Source organism: Phocoena phocoena, chromosome 10 (genome assembly GCF_963924675.1).
Source record: "Phocoena phocoena chromosome 10, mPhoPho1.1, whole genome shotgun sequence".
NCBI lineage: Eukaryota > Metazoa > Chordata > Mammalia > Artiodactyla > Phocoenidae > Phocoena > Phocoena phocoena.
In genome coordinates, this window is record NC_089228.1 from 27,717,947 (window position 1) to 27,736,573 (window position 18,627).

The 18,627-nt window shown below is 42.0% G+C and overlaps 1 protein-coding gene across 2 annotated transcripts in view; it reads right to left on the reverse strand.

Moving 5' to 3' along the window:
• PTPRG (protein tyrosine phosphatase receptor type G) overlaps window positions 1–18,627 on the reverse strand; it is a 727,666-nt gene that overhangs the window by 289,208 nt on the left and 419,831 nt on the right. For both annotated transcript variants that reach the window (XM_065884517.1, XM_065884516.1), the window contains exon 4: window positions 5,738–5,886. In XM_065884517.1, coding sequence (XP_065740589.1) covers window positions 5,738–5,886 — 149 coding nt within the window. The remainder of the gene's footprint in view (window positions 1–5,737; window positions 5,887–18,627) is intronic.

An 18,627-nucleotide genomic window follows, 5' to 3' on the forward strand; every position in this document is an offset into this window, starting at 1 on the left:
AGTCAAACAGATTTCCTCAATGGGGGACTTCTAAAAGCCTTTGGTATGCCGATGCATAAAGTAAATCTTCAAGAAGGCATTTCATATGGCAACCTTTATTTCCAGCAGAAAAGCGGGGATACACGAACGAGCACCAGGCAAACTGCACTCATCCCCCTTGGTCCTGTTCTAGAATGTCACTCCACTGAAGCCAGGACTTAATGTGGCAGCTCGATCCCTGGCTGGTCTGGTCCACATCTGAGTTGCGCGGTACCTGCCGTGCTTGCATGAGAGAGGGTGACACGGGGTGAGGCCTCTGTGTGTGTCACTAGTGCGTAAGCTCACCTGGGACAAGGAAGGCAGATGCAGGTCACCTGGACATAAGCTAGGGGTCCAGTGCAAGACAACCATCTAACAGGAATGTGACAGAAGCACTGGAAGAACCAAGATCCAGTTCACAAAATGAAAAGCAAATCATTAGTCTGACTCTAGGTAGGAAGGTAGGGGCTGGACAGACAGGAGGGAATACAGAGCAGGTGAAGGTAACATACCCACAGACGTGGATACTGAAGGCAACTGCAGTCTCAAACAGAATGTTCAATGGGAACCAATCACGGAACAAGTTCAGCCTAACACTAGCAACTTCTTGTCCCCTGGACAAACCTTAACTTTGACTAAGAATGTTGTACAATACCGGGACAGAGCAGAGAGCAGGGTGAGAGTAGTACCCAGACATATCCAGCCCAGCAGGGAGACAAATAATTCAGTGTGCTTGTGTCATGGGTGGTAATAACCTACGCTCTTTGCAACATAAACAAGCAGTGCCACACTATGGACCCAGTTTTTAAAACACAGGTCCATAAATCCTTTATCAGTGACTGTGAAATCTCAAAAGCCTCCAAGATCGAAGGTGTTCTGTTATTATTGATATTTATGGTGCAAAAACTAATTCAGTGGTAAAATCTGATGTGGAGAGATGTGAAGCTACATTGAATATTGATATTTCCCCCTTCGTGTGAATATTCATCCACATGCTGCAGAAATATGAATGCATTCAAGGGGTATAGGCCCAGAACCCACTATGTGTCTTCTGTAAATATAAACGGCATATGTACCATCATGCCTTGCTAAAAAAGATTCCGAATTCTAAAACATCTGGCCTCAAGGGTCTCAGCTAAGGGACTGCAGCCCTGGACCATATGGTAGCGTGTGCATGGTATATATTAGGAAAAATGTATTTTCTTCTACTCACTTGCTAAGATGCTCCAAACTGAGCTGAAATGAACCAGCTGTGAGTTTCACTGGAAAGGGCACACACAATCAATTTGGATCATTTAAGCTTACTGAAGACTTCAACTCATAAAGCACCCGTAAGTCTGAATCAACAACTCCTGGATCTCTTATTGTAATAAACAAGATTTTAATTACCTCAGACAACAAGCATGCAATGAACCTCTACCTTAATGGAGCTCTCAGAGGGATTTATCTGGAGGTTTCTCTATGCACTACCTCCGACTTCAGTTATCAGTGGAAATACCGCATGATTCAATTCCTGTTAGTGTTACATGAACCCTTATTTAAAACAGGGAGTAAGTGTGGGGTAGGGAGAATATTTAGGATAGGGTAGTAGCCGTCACAGATAACTGTGGTTGGACAGATAATACAAAGAGGAGTGGCCACAGAAGAACTCAAACAGGACTACTATTTTAATCACAGGAATATTTTGAGCCCTTTGACTTTAAGGATGCTTAATCACATCTGCAAAGTCCCTTTTGCCATGTAAAGTAATAAATACGTTCACAATTTTCAGGAATTAGTGAGTGGACATTTTTTGGGGGAGGGGTATTATCCTACCTATCAAAATCCCCATTGATCTCTCTTTACTCCTTAAATGTACCAAGTATCACCTGTCTCAGGGCCTTTGCACACCCCTGTTCTATGGGCAGGCTCCAATTAATCTTTTCCCTCTTAATAAATATCTGTCTCCACCAAGGTCTTCTGTCTCATGACAAAATGTCCCTCTCCTTCAGAGACTATATCACAACTGATATTACACAGCCGTTTATGTGACTCCTTGGTCAGTTTCTGTGTCATGACTAGAGTATAAATATCTTGAGGGTGGGACTCTCTTTCCTCTTCAGCTTTGTAACCCAGCACCCACATGACAGAAGGCACTCAAGAAAAATTTGCTGCTAGACAAGAGATAAAGCTGAATACATAGGAGGTGAGTGCCTCTGAGGATCCAAAGTGGGTCTAGTCTTCTAGCCTTGTCATCTGATTCCAACTTTCTTTTCTAATTTTAACTGAGCTGTAAAGAACGCTGCTATTGAAAGACTTTTGTTTCATTTTCACAACGACATTTATTTTTCTACTAGACTGGATGTTGTTTTTTTTGTTGTTGTTGGTACGCAGGCCTCTCACTGCCGCGGCCTCCCCCGCTGCGGAGCACAGGCTCCGGATGCGCAGGCTCAGCGGCCATGACTCACGGGCCCAGCCGCTCCGCAGCATGTGGGATCTTCCCGGACCGGGGCACGAACCCGCGTCCCCGGCATCGGCAGGCGGACTCTCAACCACTGCGCCACCAGGGAAGCCCTAGACTGGACGTTTTTAAGTATAGGAACTACAAGGCTGAGTCCAGGATTTCAGCCAGGAAAGTGTGGAGAAGTTTAATTTCTCAATGTGTACAAAGTTGCTGTAGATGACCTCAAAGAATTCCTGGGAAGCAGCAAAACCTACAAAGTTGGGTTTGTTGCAATTTACCCTCAGGGAGCAGATCCAGAGTCTTGTGGGGCATATGCTTAAAATTCAACCTGCAGCACTGGAGCACCGAGGAAGCTGGTGAAATACCCAAGGTCCTGACTTTATCCCAAATGGAATCTAAAGAAACCAGGACCAGCAATGCTCTGACCCATATAGCAAGGTACATTTCCTCTCCAAAAGCTGCAAGAGGGGGCTTCCCTGGTGGCGCAGCGGTTGAGAGTCCGCCTGCCGATGCAGGGGACACGGGTTCGTGCCCCGGTCCGGGAGGATCCCACATGCCGCGGAGCGGCTGGGCCCATGAGCCATGGCCACTGAGCCTGCGCGTTCGGAGCCTGTGCTCCACAACGGGAGAGGCCACAACAGCGAGAGGCCCGTGTACCGCAAAAAAAAAAAAAAAAAGCTGCAAGAGGATGGAACAACTTTGCCCTGAGTCTTCTTTATTTAAATCTACTTCAAATGATGCCACATGAGTAAAGGAAGGCTGGATTCCACAAAACATACTGCGTTCTCTACCGTAGAGTCTCCCAATAGTGACATGTTGGCTAGATAATTCTTTGTGGTGGGGCTGTCCTATGAACTGGGATGTTGAGCAGCATCCCTGGCCTCTATCCACTAGATGCTGGTAGCATATCAATGCCCACAACAGTGACAACCAGAAACGTCCCCAGAAAACACGTAATGTCCTCTGAGGAGGAGGATACTGTCTCTAGTTGAGAACCAATGCTGTATTCTACCAATCCCATCCCAATCTTCCACAATGACTCTTCTCTGACTCTATATAAAATAAATAATGTCCCCAACGCTGATAAATTACTACATGGTACATTATAATTGTCTCACTTTCATTTTAATTTCTTGAAAAGCAGTGTAGTTATGTGGAAAGACATAAACCAAGTCTGAGATGTTCAAACAGTGTAAAAATCTCAGGGAGAGCTGGTGTTAATAAAGAACTCAAATAAAACAATTTAACATATCACAGACATGTCTTCCGCAAAAGTGAGCAACTTTTCTGTGCATATTTTAAAGTTCACTTTGCTCCCATTACCTTTAATCTCTGAAATTCAAGTTCCTCCAAATACAACCACTAAGTAATTTAACATGTTTATCACATTAGAAAAAAAAAAAACAAGCTATGAACCAGATGGGCTTCAATGAAGCACCCAATTAATATAGGCAGCCTTACCATGTGACATGACTTAGAAGAAATAAATTCGAATAGCTTGGTCAAAAATAAGTCTGGGCGTTGTAGCTCCCATTTGTAATTAGTTTCTGAATTTCATGGGCATCTTTGAGTAAAAAACAAAATGCATTTAAAGTAATAAGTTTTCAAAAGAATATGCATCTAGTCTATTCATTTTTCCAGACTCAAATAGGAGGAGACAGGCTTTAGGGACTGTGATTAGGAATGAGGCAGAAGTTCCCAGTTCCTTCCTCCAGAGTTTTTCTTTTCCAAGGCAGCTGCCAAATTAAGTTTTCAAACCTTCAAGCACAGGTCTTTTGTCCGGAACAACATTAACTAAACAAATGGCAACCCATTTCTAGGATAAAGAAGCTTTAGAGCAAAGCTAGCTAGGCACAAATTCTGCCTTCAGCGACACTGCCAATGGAACTGGCCAGCAGGAACAAAAGAGAAACCCCAAACTTAAAAAATCTGATCAACTTGGCTTCTAGGAATCAAGTTTTCCAAGTACAAATCAAGCTAAGATTTTAAAGAAATGATTCATTCAACATAAAAGGAGAAAGAGAGCCCATTAAGTAGAAACTTTAATGTGACTAGGACAGGAAGTCCCAAGGATAGAGGAATCCTAATATGGAAAGAATACTTGATACTGTGAATTTGTCAGCTCAACAAGAAAAGAAATATGCAGCACTTTCTCAGCATGGTGATCTCTGGTTTCTCAGGCAAGCATGGATAAGAAACAAATCGATATGTGAATATAAGCATCTATAAACAAAGAAATACTATTGATTTTCTCCTCTTAAAGGGATTTTTCACCTAAGGTTCAAGGTTGTCTAAAGCCCATGAACGGGCTTGAGGAGTGAGGGTGAGTGATGAAACCCTACAGATTATGCACAAATCTCCATAATCTCTATGGAGGAGGATTGCAAGTATTCATCAGATGACCCAAGTAGGTCATGACTTACTAAAGTCACAGAACACTAAGAGCTGTCACTCCATGTTTGAGTACAGCCACAGGCTTGGGTACAAACCCTCTCAGTTCTTCTACAAATCTGTAAAGCTTACCACGTGGGCACCCAAACAATCAACAAATATGTCTGTCCCAAGGAAAGAATATTCACATCCTGATCCTGATTAAAGGTACAAAAATAAGGTTAGCCATGGAACAGATGTGTTGTCCCCACCAAAGATTAAAAACGGAGTTTGGAAACAAGCTCCCTCCCTCAGTCGCCAAAAAGATACACATGACCTACTGCACTACCCGTTCTTCACGGATCTTTGAGAAAACTGACTCAGAGGAGGTAAAATGTCAATCCCGCAAAGTTAACAGCGAGTCATACGACCAACGGCCACAGCCTCCTTCTCAACAGCATGGACAGCACACAAACCTTAAAGCAGCTTCCCTACTGAGAGATGGTTCTGAGTCCCCTTCACATATCAGTTACCTTTTCTGTTTTCTAAAGGGTGAAAACGAAGTGGCCAGAGTTTCGTACAGAATGTCACTTTGGAAAGCAGGGTTTCCGAAAGGACAGGGCAAAGAAGCCGCATCGAATGAAACGAAGGGTCCGAAATCATCTACCAGGGGTGAGTCTACTCAAACCATGACGTCCACAAGGTCTACCTGCTTCACCAGTTAAACAAAGATGAGGAACTTGAGGATGGCTATCTAGCTGTCATGCTGTATATAAAAGATTTCCAGAGACAAAGGCAGGGACAGTAGAAGTTTGATTTGCAAGACGACTGGGGGTAAAGACAAAGTATCTCTTTAATGTCAAGACCCAAAGCACAGCCGCCCCTGACATCTCAAGTTTCTCTCACCTCCACAGGGAACCGCCTGCCGTTGATGCTGTGTTCAGAGCCTGCAGAACCATTGCTGTGGCCCCAATGAAATTCCACCTTCTCAGCTTTGAATCTGCCAGGGAGGCCAGCACCGCTGACAAAATAGTCGTCTTTCAGAAGGATGGCAACTGTGTAAAGCAGAAGGGAAACGACAATGAGTTTCAAAACCACACTTGAAAGATTGCTCCCGTGCTTCAAATAAAAGTTCATGATTACATGATGGGAATTACTTCCCACATACCTGTTAGAAAGCAAGTCAAAAACATTAGTCTGAATAAATTAGCACATTCTAGCTGCTGAATGCTCTCAAGAGCCAGTTGACTCTAACTCATGAAAATTCCCAGAGAACGGTCTCAGAATTTCTTAACCATTTCACAGTTGGAAAAAACGAACAAACAAAAAAACAGACAATGATAGAGTAAGTGGCTCTGAATCAGGGTCTCCTAAATCTGCTTGATGATCAAAATTATTTTTCTTTTTTAAACACTGATTCCTGGGGCTATCCCAAGATTCAAGGTCTGGAATGAGATGGGAAATATATATGTAAGTCAGGTGCAGAAGACGTTTCTTTGATCAGAAAACTTAAGCAAGGCGTCAGGAAATAAAATTTGTAGGTTCTACCAATATTAAGGAGATAACAGTGGGAAGACAGCTGGGATTGGGAAATGTCTTCATATTTGATAATGGTGTCCAGGAAAGTACAGTGAAAATTCTACTCATTAAGTCACTCAAGTAACTGCAGATAAGTAGATTTACTTTACTACGTCTTTTAAATCTAAGCATAAGAAAAGTTTGCTTAGCCCATCCGGAAGAACACGTAAGAAGTCCTTAACATAGAAAACCTCAATCAATTCAAACCCTAGATTTCAAAGTCACATCTCTCTTCCTTGAAACATGGAAAAGAGAAATCAAGAACAAATAACGTGGGCTTATACTACCAGAAAAATTATTTTTTCAAAAGGAATGTAATATCCAAGTGGATGAAAAAGAGATTTTATTTTATAAGTCATACATTCCCCCGCCCCCCACATTTTTGTTGTTGTCTGAAGTGAATTCATTCATTCATTTAACAAACACTTATTGGCTGGTGAATACGTATAATGTGCCAACCAACATACTCAATGGCCTGTGATTGGAAGCTAAGCTCATTTAAGGCAGGGAAAAGCTTTCATATCCTCATTGTCTCCTCTTCCTAAAGAGATGCCAGTTCAAGCCTTAGAGAGAAATCCTGCATGAAAATTAGGTCTCAATAAAAGATAGGGACTAGACTAATGACCCATTTCTAAAACAAGTGCAATTAGTTCAGCACTTCTCTGTAAAAAGGGAAGCATAGCTAGTGGGAAGCAGCCGCACGGCACAGGGAGATCAGCTCGGTGCTTTGTGACCACCTAGAGGGGTGGGATAGGGAGGGTGGGAGGGAGACACAAGAGGGAGGAGATATGAGGATATATGTTTATGTACAGCTGATTCACTTTGTTATAAAGCAGAAACTAACACACCATTGTAAAGCAATTATACTCCAATAAAGACGTTTAAAAAAAAAAAAAAAGAGCAAGTGACGGAACCCTGCTTGTAATAATCCCTTTTTACTGCTTTCAAAGGCAGTTTTCTCTCAACTTTTGAAAAATATACAGTGAACATTCAATTAGTGGGACAGAGAATTAAAGGATAAAATGAAATAAAAGCAAGTGTTTCTTATGCTGATTGAACATGCTATGGCATGTTCCTTTACTGTGTGTGCTAGGCATGGTTTAGAAGAAGGCTTGGCAAAATTTTTCTGTAAAAGGTGAGACAGTAAATATTTAAGGCTTTGTGGGTCCTATGGCCCTTGCTGTAACCACTTAACTTAGTCCTAGTAGCCCAGAAGCAGCCAAACACAATATGTAAATGAATGGGTGAGGCTATATTCTGATAAAACTTTAGTTATCCACACTAAAATTCGCATATAATTTTCACACGTCATGGAATATTCTCCTTTTGATTTTTTCCCAACCATTAAAAAACTTAAGAACTAGCAGGAGGGGTTGTCATTTGGTGATCCCTAGAACACAATATATTTTAGAAGACAAACTATTGTGTTAAACCAATATTCGAAAGCCCAAATACCTATGAATTAGCTCAGTATCGTCTTTAACACTGTTGATTACTCTCAGCTGGTTACAGATTCTATCCATAACATTTTGCATCCAAAAGATGAAGACAAAGAATTTTGAGCGCATCTGTTACAATCATCCAGGGACTCCGCAGCATCTTATAAATATTTGATTTTACCTAAATCATTTATGCCTCTGCCAGGGGTCATTTTACTTCTTTTTCATGAATAATTAAAAGCATAATTAGGGAACTGTACAACCTGAAACACTCATCTCATTTTTCATTTTACAGTATTTCTCACTAGGGCACACAGCACAATACATGCACGTACTGCCCCCACCTTCCGAAAGCGGCTAAATTTTTGTTTACATATAACGCTGGAAAGAGAGAACTTGCCCAGCCACCATGCAACACTTTTCTGATGATCACTGATAACACTGCTCTGTTTCACAACAAAATGTACCAAAGGTAGCCGCTGCGGAGCACAGAATGTAGGAAGGGCCAGGAGCTCACGGGATGGACGGACCTGGGTTAGAATCTCATTCTGCCACTTAACAGCGGGGTGACCTTGGGCAAGTTACCTGACTTCTCTGTGTCTTGGTTTCCATCATTATTCAAATGGCAATAACAGTGCCTACCTGGTGAGACTGTTTTGACGCCTGAAAGAAATCGCACGCAGAAAGCACTTAACCCAGTGCCAGAAATTCAGCAAGCACACAGTCAATGCGGGTTCTTGTCCACCTACCAATAATTTCTAGAGACGTGGTCGGAGTTCATGACAGAAGGGCAACCACACAGGTGCAACTCTCCGTTTTCAGGCAGGGCTCCATTTCATTTACTTATTAAAAAAAATTTGTTTTTAAATTTACTTATTTATTTATTTATATGTGGCCGCATTGGGTCTTTGTTGCTGTGCGCAGGTTTTCTCTAGTTGTGGTGAGCAGGGGCTACTCATTGCAGTGCGCGGGCTTCTCATTGCAGTGGCTTCTCTTGCTGTGGAGCACGGGCTCTAGGCTCGCGGGCTCAGTAGTTGTGACTTGCAGGCTCTAGAACACAGGCTCAGTAGTTGTGGTGCACGGGCTTAGTTGCTCCGAGGCATGTGGGATCTTCCCCGACCAGGGCTCGAACCTGTGTTCCCTGCATTGGCAGGCAGATTCTTAACCACTGCGCCACCAGGGAAGTCCCCAGAGTTCCATTTTAAAGCAATATTGTCTTTCCCACAAAACAAAACGTGTCCTTGAGCAGGGACAATAAACAGCAAAGGTAGGTGTGACCCAAATACTCGAGATGTTAAGTGTTGAGTGGCTGCTCTGAATTTACTGAAACACTGAGTAAAAAACAGATTTCCATGATTTCTATTCTTTCAGTCACATCAGTGAAAAGAAAATCCCAGTTTGATGCTAATATGCCCTCCACCTTTCAATGATACTCATTCATTTCCCCCTTTATCGAAAAGTAAATACGTAAGCTAGAACTTAATAACGTTGGTACCTTTGATTTATTTTCACAGATTACAGACATAATTTTTTACATAAGTCTATCCTCGTCAAATGCACAGCGTTTTGCATTAAGGTGTTGATAAAATGTTTTGCTTTAAAATCAATTCATTTAATTAAAATCAAGTGCATCAACTGAGAAACAATAAGTAAACGATACTACGATAATAATGAATAAATACATTTTAATTTAAATTTTAAAACAGTAGCACCAAGAGTGAATCTGGATAAGGTGACATTTAGGAAGGTAGCAAGCAACAGCTAAAGACTGGAGAAAGATGGGCCAGGAGGAGAAGGCAGGGAAGGTACCTAGGAGTGCACTGTCTAGAATGAGGCCCCTCTGGTTGTTCAACTGCTAATATGGATTGTGATGAAATTAAAGCAGAATGATGGAGGATGTGGAAGAAACTGGGAGCTTCAAATTCAGGGTTTTTAACCTGGAGTCCAAAGTCCAAAGCAGTAGCCACCCACAGACTTCGCGGTCTACATCCTCCTGATACAGGAAGTAAAATTCTGAACATGGGTGCATAAACGAAGCCAGACTCTGGAGCCAGTTGGGTCTGAATTTGAGCCCTAGATCTGCCACTATCAGTTGTGAGAAAGTTACTGCATTTCTGGGCGCTTCAGTTCCTATTCTGTGAAACTGGAATAATACAACAGCAACTTCACAAGTTTGTTATGAGATCACAAGGGTTGACACATGAAGAATGCCCACAACAGTAACTCATTCACCACATTATAGCAGGAAGATGGCACTGTAAAAGCCCAGAAATAAACCCACACATATGTGGACAGTTAATTTACAACAAAGGAGCAAAGAACGTACCATGGAATGAGGACAATCTTTTCAATAAATAGTGTTGGGAAAACTGGACAGTCACATGCAAAAGAAAGAAACTAGACTACTATCTTATATTATACACAAGAATTAACTCAAAATGAATTAAAGACTTGGATGTAAGACGTGAAACCATAAAATTCCTAGAAGAAAACATAGGCAGTCAGCTCTCTGACATGGGTCTTATTGATGCTTTTGTGGAATGACTCCAAAAGCAAGAAAAACAAAAGCAAAAATAAACAAATGGGACTACATCAAACTAAAAAGCTTCTGCACAGTAAAGGAAACCATTATCAAAACAAAAAGGCAACCTACTGAATGGGAAAAGATATTTGCAATTCATATATCCAGTAAGTGGTTAATGTCCAAAATACAAAAGAATTCATACAACTCAACAGCAACAAAAACCCAAAAATTCCCATTGAAAATTGGGCAGACGATCTAAATAGACATTTTTCCAAAGAAGACATACAGATGGCCAACAGGCACATGAAAAGATGTTCAACATCACTAATTAATAGGAAAATGCAAATCAAAACCACAATGAGCTATCACCTCACACCCGTCAGAATGGCTATAAGCATTGGCAAGGGTGTGGAAAAAAGGGAACCCTTGTACACTGTGGGTGGGAATTTTTCCACTACGGAAAACAGTTAAGAATAAATAAAACTAGAACTACCATGTCACCCAGCTATTCCACTTGGGTATTTATCCAAAGCACATGAAAACTAATTTGAAAAGATATATGCATCCCTATGTTTACTGCAGCATTATTAAAATAGACAAGATATGGAAACCACATAAGTGTCTATAGATAGGTGAATGGATGAAGAAGATGTGGTATATGTATCTACCACAGTATACTACTCAGCCACAAACAGAAAGAAATCCTGCTATCTACAACAACATGAATGGGCCTTTGAAGGCATTAGGGTAAGTGAAATAAGCCAGAAGAAGAAAGACAAATAAGTATGATTTCACTTGTATGTGGAGTCTAAAAAAACAGAACAAATGAACAAAATAAAACAAAAACAAACTCACAGATACAGAGATCAGATGCGTGGTTACCAGAGGGCAAGGGGTTGGAGGGGTGGGTAAAATGGGTGGAAGGGATCAACTGTGCAGTGACTGACAGTAAACAGTCTTGCGGTGCTGATAGCTCTGTGGTGTATACAGATGTCAAATTATAATGCTGTATACCTGAAACTTAGAGTTAAAAACTAGATGGCATTATATAAGTGCTGTTTATAAAAGTTATCCTAGGGAGAGGATCCACAGCTTTCACAGATTCCCCCTGTGTCCAGGGTCCCCCATAATGAAAACACGCTCCACACCGGGGCAGGGGGCAGGTAGGAGTCACACCATGGATAAGGAGTTACTTTCCTCCTGAGCTTGACGGGATGACTGAGTATCAGGCACTCACTGCATTCTTCACAGGACATCCACAAACTGTTTATAAATTAAGCTCAGTGTGTCTAAATAACGCTGGCCTAAAGCAAATGTTCACACTACAATCTGAGTAAACAGCAGCAGATGCCAAAAGTTAAACAAAAAAATGGATGAGAAGGAAAATAAGCCGTTACTGTCTTACCTCCACCACTTCCCAACCGATTTTTAACACTACAAGAGGGGAAAAGACTCCCATTATTGGATCGTAATGCTGAGATCTCCAGACCACCCACCATTCCAGTGTCCATCAGGTAATGCTTTCAGGCTCCTGAAATGAAAGGGAAATGCTCTGGTCTGGAAGTCAAGACACACAGGCTCTAGTTCTAGGCTTCTACTAACGTCCCTGTAGGCACTACCGTTTATTTTTTCAAATAATTTACCAAGTAACTACTGGGGAAGAAAAGGTAAGTAAATGAGACATTAGTTCCTGCCTTCACGGAGTGTACAGTTGGTGGGAAAGACAGGCCCCAGCAACTGAAGAGATGACAGAAGCAACCCTGCAAGTGGGACAGGTGGTAAGAGGTGAGCATCCAACCCCAGACTGGAGAAGGGGAGGAGGTTTCAAAACAAGGACTGATGAGGTGAGACGTGAGCTATGTTGTAAAAGTGCTGAAGAGAGGGGAGCACGGCAGGCGGTATAGCTCATGCAAAGGCCCTGTGTGGAGGAAGCCAGGGTGACTGGTGCCCAGAGAGCAGGGTGTGGCATAGAGGCCAGACAGCAAAGCAGGGACAGCAAGGAGTCTGTCTGAGTTCTGCAGAGAAGTGAGAGGTCCTCAATATGGTTGAGAGAGAACAAGAAAGAAAGAGGGGGAGACGCACAGACATGATCAGATTAGGGAAATAAGAAGATCATTGTTGCTACTAAATGGAAAAGGCCTGGAAGGAAAGCAACACTGGTTGGTAGAAACGAAGTCAGGGGCTTCCCTGGTGGTGCAGTGGTTAAGAATCCGCATGCCAATGCAGGGGACACGGGTTCGAGCCCTGGTCCGGGAAGATCCCACACGCTGCGGAGCAACTAAGCCCGTGCGCCACACTACTGAGCCTGCACTCTAGAGCCCGCGAGCCACAACTACTGAGCCCTTGCGCCTAGAGCCCGTGCTCCGCAACAAGAGAAGCCACCGCAATGAGAAGCCTGTGCACCGCAACGAAGAGCAGCCCCAGCTCGCCACAACTAGAGAAAGCCCGCGCACAACAACGAAGACACAACGTAGCCCAAAATAAATGAATTAATTTAAAAAGAAAGAAAGAAACAAAGTCAGGAGGTGACTGCATTCATCTAGTAAAGAGACAGTGGACAGACAAGGTGAGTCGGAGCAGCCTCAGAGAACCAAGAGACTCCAAGTCACGGGATCATCGTGGGTCTCGGTTAACTCACTGCTAAACTGAGCAAGTTGACCCTTTAATCATATAAGATACGACAGATGACAACCTAGCAGAAGGTTCTGTGCCCTAAAAAAGAAAGGAACGCTTCAAAAATTACCCTCAAAATTCAAAATTGTGAATTCAGTTTTGAGTCTAGTTATGTAACATAACGCTGGTTTGCCCATTCTGTAATTGGTAAATTAGGCTTCGGTCTACGCAGAAAATAGCTGCTACCACCCGAGCGCAGGGACTGGGGCTCTGGGGACAAGAGAAAGGAAGTGGAGCTTAGCAGACGGGAAACAGAGCTTGCAGTGCGTCTTGCCAAAGAGAGACCCAGGGAAAGAGCTCCGACTTGAATTCCAGGGTTCAGGCAAGACTGAATGGTAACAGGCTGAAAAGAACCCAAGAACCTGGATATCTGAAATAGGAGAAATTTAAGAAGAGCCAGAGCACATTTAGCATCCCCCCCAAAGAAGAACAGATCTTTTTAAAATTACACTTAAATTTTCTTTTTTGGGCAACCTTGAACTAACTAGAGGGCTGTGGGGTATTATGAAGTCAGGGTTGGGCATGTCCAGTGTCAATGGTGCTGAACACCCAGATGTTTCCAAACATCTGTCTACTTGGCTGATGCTATGCTTTTAATCAGAAACCTTGGCAGCCTCTTTGCGAGCAAAATGACCAATTCGTTAGTGGCATAAACAAAACTCAGAGCTTAATGAAAAAAATGTGATCCAGGAAAAAGGACCCCATGCTGGTCCATCTTCAGTGCCCACATTTACACCTATCAAGGATCATTAAGATCACTCCAAGGTGGTGGGAGGGTAATGGAATACAAATAATTGAATGGTTTGGTATCAAGCACAATTGGAAACCCCAAGAACATATATTTGCGGTATCATTGTGTACTTCACTTGTCCAAAAGCCCTTCCCATCACTATATCAGGAATATAGGTTTTATTGAAATGAGGACATACTCAGGTTTTCACCATCAGCACCGGGCTCTCTACTCCATAAACAGAGCAAGAAGAAACACTTTCAAACTCTGGTTCTCATCTGCGGCCAGCTCTAAGGAAGACAGGAAGAAGGGAGAGAAGGGGGCCAAAACTAGGAGCTGGGAGTGAAAACAGACCAACAGGCAAGAGGCAGAGCCTTGTTTACAGGGGTGGGGAAATTCACGGAGATGTGAAAGGAAAGGTGGGAGGGAAGCAAACTGCAAAAAAGTGAAAGCTCATGGAGAGATAGATACTCATCAACAGAACAGAAAGAATAGAAGCAGAATAGAAATTGAAAGAAGAGAAAGCCCAAACAATCAGGGATGAGAAGACAAGCACACACACAGAATTCCTAGAAACTTCCTTCCCAATCTCAGGATTGCTAAAGGCTTTTTTCATGCATGTGACACTTGGACAATCATGCTGGCACTGTGGAATGCCCTCTTGAGCGGGGGCTAAGCGTGCAAGTCCATGAATTTGGGAAGAAATCAAGCATCATGAAAATCACCACTGGAAACTCTGTAAGGAGCCCATAATGGCAGCCTGGTACTGACTCTCAGTAAGGCTCGCATCAGTTTCTCCACCAACCTTAGACCAGAACACTGCTTCTGCAGGGCAGCAGGGGGGCAGCTGTTAGTTTGAGCTGTAACTGCAGTGACCCACAGAACGCAGAGTGCCTTTCATGGTCAGACACTTGCTTGGCCCAGGGGAGCCTTGCCCTGTGGGCGAGCAGAGCAGCAGGGCCAAATGCTCCTCTTGTACTGAGCTGGGGTCACGTGCTCAGTTAGGGAAGTAGCGCGTGGAAATGACTGAGGTTGTTAAGATTATATTTTTCTCTTCGTATCAGCCTGCAATGAGGTTGTTCTTTTCTTAGTTTAAGTCTGTGGGTTCTTATGGTGTCACTTTACCATAAAAGTTTGAAGGACCTGGTAAAATAAAGTAGAGGCAACAGCCTCTTAATCCTTGTCTGAATTTTATGGGCTGAGCAACATATTAGGACATGGTTCCTGACCTACTTACCTACACAGACTTTTCCCACCATCAATCTACTTTTATTAATTTACCAACTACTTCTTGGATCCACCTACGCCAGGCACTGGTATATGTAGACAAATAAGAAAGAATGTAGGCGAAGAAAAAAGATAGTAAACCAATATAAAATGTGAAAATGGAACTAACAACCATCATGGCAAATGTATTTACTACCTGTCCTTGGTGTGGGGGGGAGGGTCAAAGAAAAAGTAGTGAAGAAACACAAAAACATCCTCCAAATAGTTAAAACTCATAGGAGACCGTGGCTTATTAACATATATCAGAAGCACCATCTAAGTCTTAAATTTTGATCATTTAGCTAGAGGCTAACGCTAGGAACAGCAAGATTATCTTGAAATGTTATTAATGAATGCATTATCTTTTCATTCTACAAAAATGAAAGAGGGAGAAATAACTTTAGATGGAATCAAATGAGAACCGGCACAATAGACAGTCATGGCTCTTCGGGAAGAAATAGGTGCTATCTGTCTTGTAAAGATATTTTAGACAACTTTCGAGAAGTGGCCTAGGGACAACCACATTGCTCTATTGATTATGCTAGATTAAATATATAGCCCTCTCCGGGGGTTAAGACAGATATGAACATTAACACTGTTTTACGAGAAAGTTACTGTCTGTATGTAACAGGCCGCCTTAAATATTAACTTTCTAAATTCATATTTTGATATGCAAATGACAGTCTATTTTACAGATAAGTGACCTGTAAATTTCTACCAGAAAAAAAATAAATATTCCTTCCTGGATTTATTTTCTAGAAGTGCGAGGTTCAAGGAAAGACTTTGGGGAAGAAAGATAGGTGTTGCTCAAAAATTAATGATTTAATAAAAATGACCTTTTTTTGGCATCTAGGTATGAAAGTTAGATATGAAATGAATGACGGTAACAAAGACGGACTATGTGGCTCACAACATACGGGTATTTTTTTAAATTAAGCTTTCAATCTTTCTGATAACTGTAGATCAACATGCAGTTGTAAGAAATAATACAGAGGTCCCGAGTCCCCTTTATCCGGTTTCCCCAAATGGTCACATCTTACAAAACTATAGTATACAATGATATGTGTGTTTTTTTTAAACTGATATTATCCAAGTTGCCTATCAATACTACTCACTGCAGATATTATGAACTCGCACCTTTAATTCAGACACACAGCACCCTGCACTGTATTTATACCATGTTGAGCTCAATTTATACGATCCGTGCATAACTGATAAAGCGAGTGAGTCCTCACATTTCTCTAAAATGCTGGAATATTTACGAACGCACTTGGCATTTTAAGAACTGCAGAAGAAAGAAGTTTCTAGGTTCATGCTTATTTAAAAAAACAACAACAATGACACAGGCTGGTTTTCGCACCCAAGTTTCTAGACAAACATAAATTGAAACTCTTTGAAGAGAACAGAAAAAGAATTCGATGTTCACATTTAAGATTGCATACAAATGGTTGGCACTTTTAAAAAAATCACTCCTATAGAATCATGTTAGATTATTTATGAGATACTGGCCCGCCTAGCATGATGTCATAAATTTTGTAGTCATAAGTACAGTTTGAGAAGTCACGAGGATTTATTTCTGCTTCTCAGAAAGCCATGCTTCTTCTGAAATTTCAGAGACAGATGCGTTCATATTTGGATGGCTGTGCTCCAAAGTCAGGCGCGTGCACCCATAGACAGGCAACAACTTGGGGATCACTCTGGGAAGACAGCAGAGTGACAGAGATTGATAATCAGCTTCTGGAAGACCAAGGTCATGAATCAACTTGCACTGAGCGAACCCTACACTCATCTAAAACGTGTCATTGGAGATACCAAGTTGAAAGCTGTCACTGAAACGTGTTATCTTTGCAGAAGGCTGTCAAGCGTTGCAAGTCAAGTAGAAAACCGTATCAGAGAGCCCAGCGAATTGCCTTTGGCAGGCTTCTGGAATGTGTCACCAAGGTAGCACTCGACAGCAAAATCCGATTACCCCAGCGTGGCAAATCTTCCATCCACCACATTCAGATCGTCTGCAGAGTAATATTCCCATCACAGGTGTCCAAAGGACACTCGCATTTGAAATATAAAGCAGGGCCACGGGTAGAGAAATTCTGAATGGTAACAACAAGCACACCATCTATACTGGGGGAGTAGAGAGGTGGGGGTGAAAAGTTGCGTACAGATAATATCACTGGTACACAAGTCTGTCCTGAGCAGCTGCTCAAATGGATGAATCAAGGTACAGGAGAAGGTAGCTGCTATAAGGCCCAAAGAACCGTTTGTGGGGACATTATGAAAAAGAGCCCAAAGCTGGGAATCACTGTGCTGAGTGAGTGGGAAACAATTCTAAGAACAAATCAAGCCGACCCAAAGCAATCGGCCACGAATAATCTCAGACAAATGCTGGTGTGGAGAAAGGAAATGGATCCCCGAAGTTGTATGTGCAGCCAGTTAGGGTAAAAAAAAAAAAAAAGGCAACTCAATGACCCACAACATGGATGGGACCAAAGGACAGATAATGAAGTCATTTTAGCTCAGCATGAGGGCTTCAGGCAGCCAAGGCTCCTGAAGGGATTACTAACAGTGGTTTGTAGTGACATCCTTGGCTACAAAGGGATCATTTCAAAGAGAGAGAGAGGGAGAGTTAGTTTTAATGGGTTGGGTTATAAGAGTTGAAAAATAAGATAAGAAAAATATCTTTAGCACCAACGGAATCCCAGGTAGCACTAGGCACAAATGTAATATAACACCTAGGGATTTATTTTCAGACCAAACAGTGGGGCACAGCAAGGCATTCCTGCTACTTCTATCAATGATCTATAACTGCTATTTGCATAATAGTGATTAAGAGGGAAGGAGCTTTTGCACTAGCAATGTTGAAAATGTGGTATTTCATATTTGTGGACCCCAAGTGACAGGTGAGGTAGGTAAAGGGAAGCAGGAGGGTCAAACTGCTGGTCTGATACACAAAGGGATAAGATGGTGTTCATCTGTATTCTAATATAATAACTAATATTAACAAAGCAAATTCTCAAGGAAGATAAGGATTTTATTTTCATTTATGCATTTGGCACAGTGCTGTCCAACAGAACTTTCTATAATGATAGAATGTTGTCTATCTTTGCTGCCTGATACGATAGCCACTAGCCATATGTTACTGAACACTTGAAATGTGGCTAATACCAATACTACTCAAAGTGATCTATAGATTCATGAAATCCTTATCAAAATTCCAATGGTATTTTTCACAGAAATAGTCAAAACAATCCTAAAATTCCTATGGCACCACAAAAGACCCTGAAAAACCAAAGCCATCCTTTGAAAGGAGAACAGAGCTGGAAGTGTTACACTTCCTGATTTCAAATTATACTACAAAGCTATGGTAATCAAGACAGTATGAACTGGCACAAAAATAAACACATCAACCAGTGGAATAGAATCTAGAGCCCAGAAACAAACCCATGCACATTCGGTCAACTAATATTTGACAAAGGAGGCAAGAATACTCAATGGGAAAAAGATAGTCCCGTCGATAAATGGTGCTGGAAAAATGCAACATCCACGTTCAAAGAATGAAGTTGGACCACTACGTTACATCCCTCAGAAA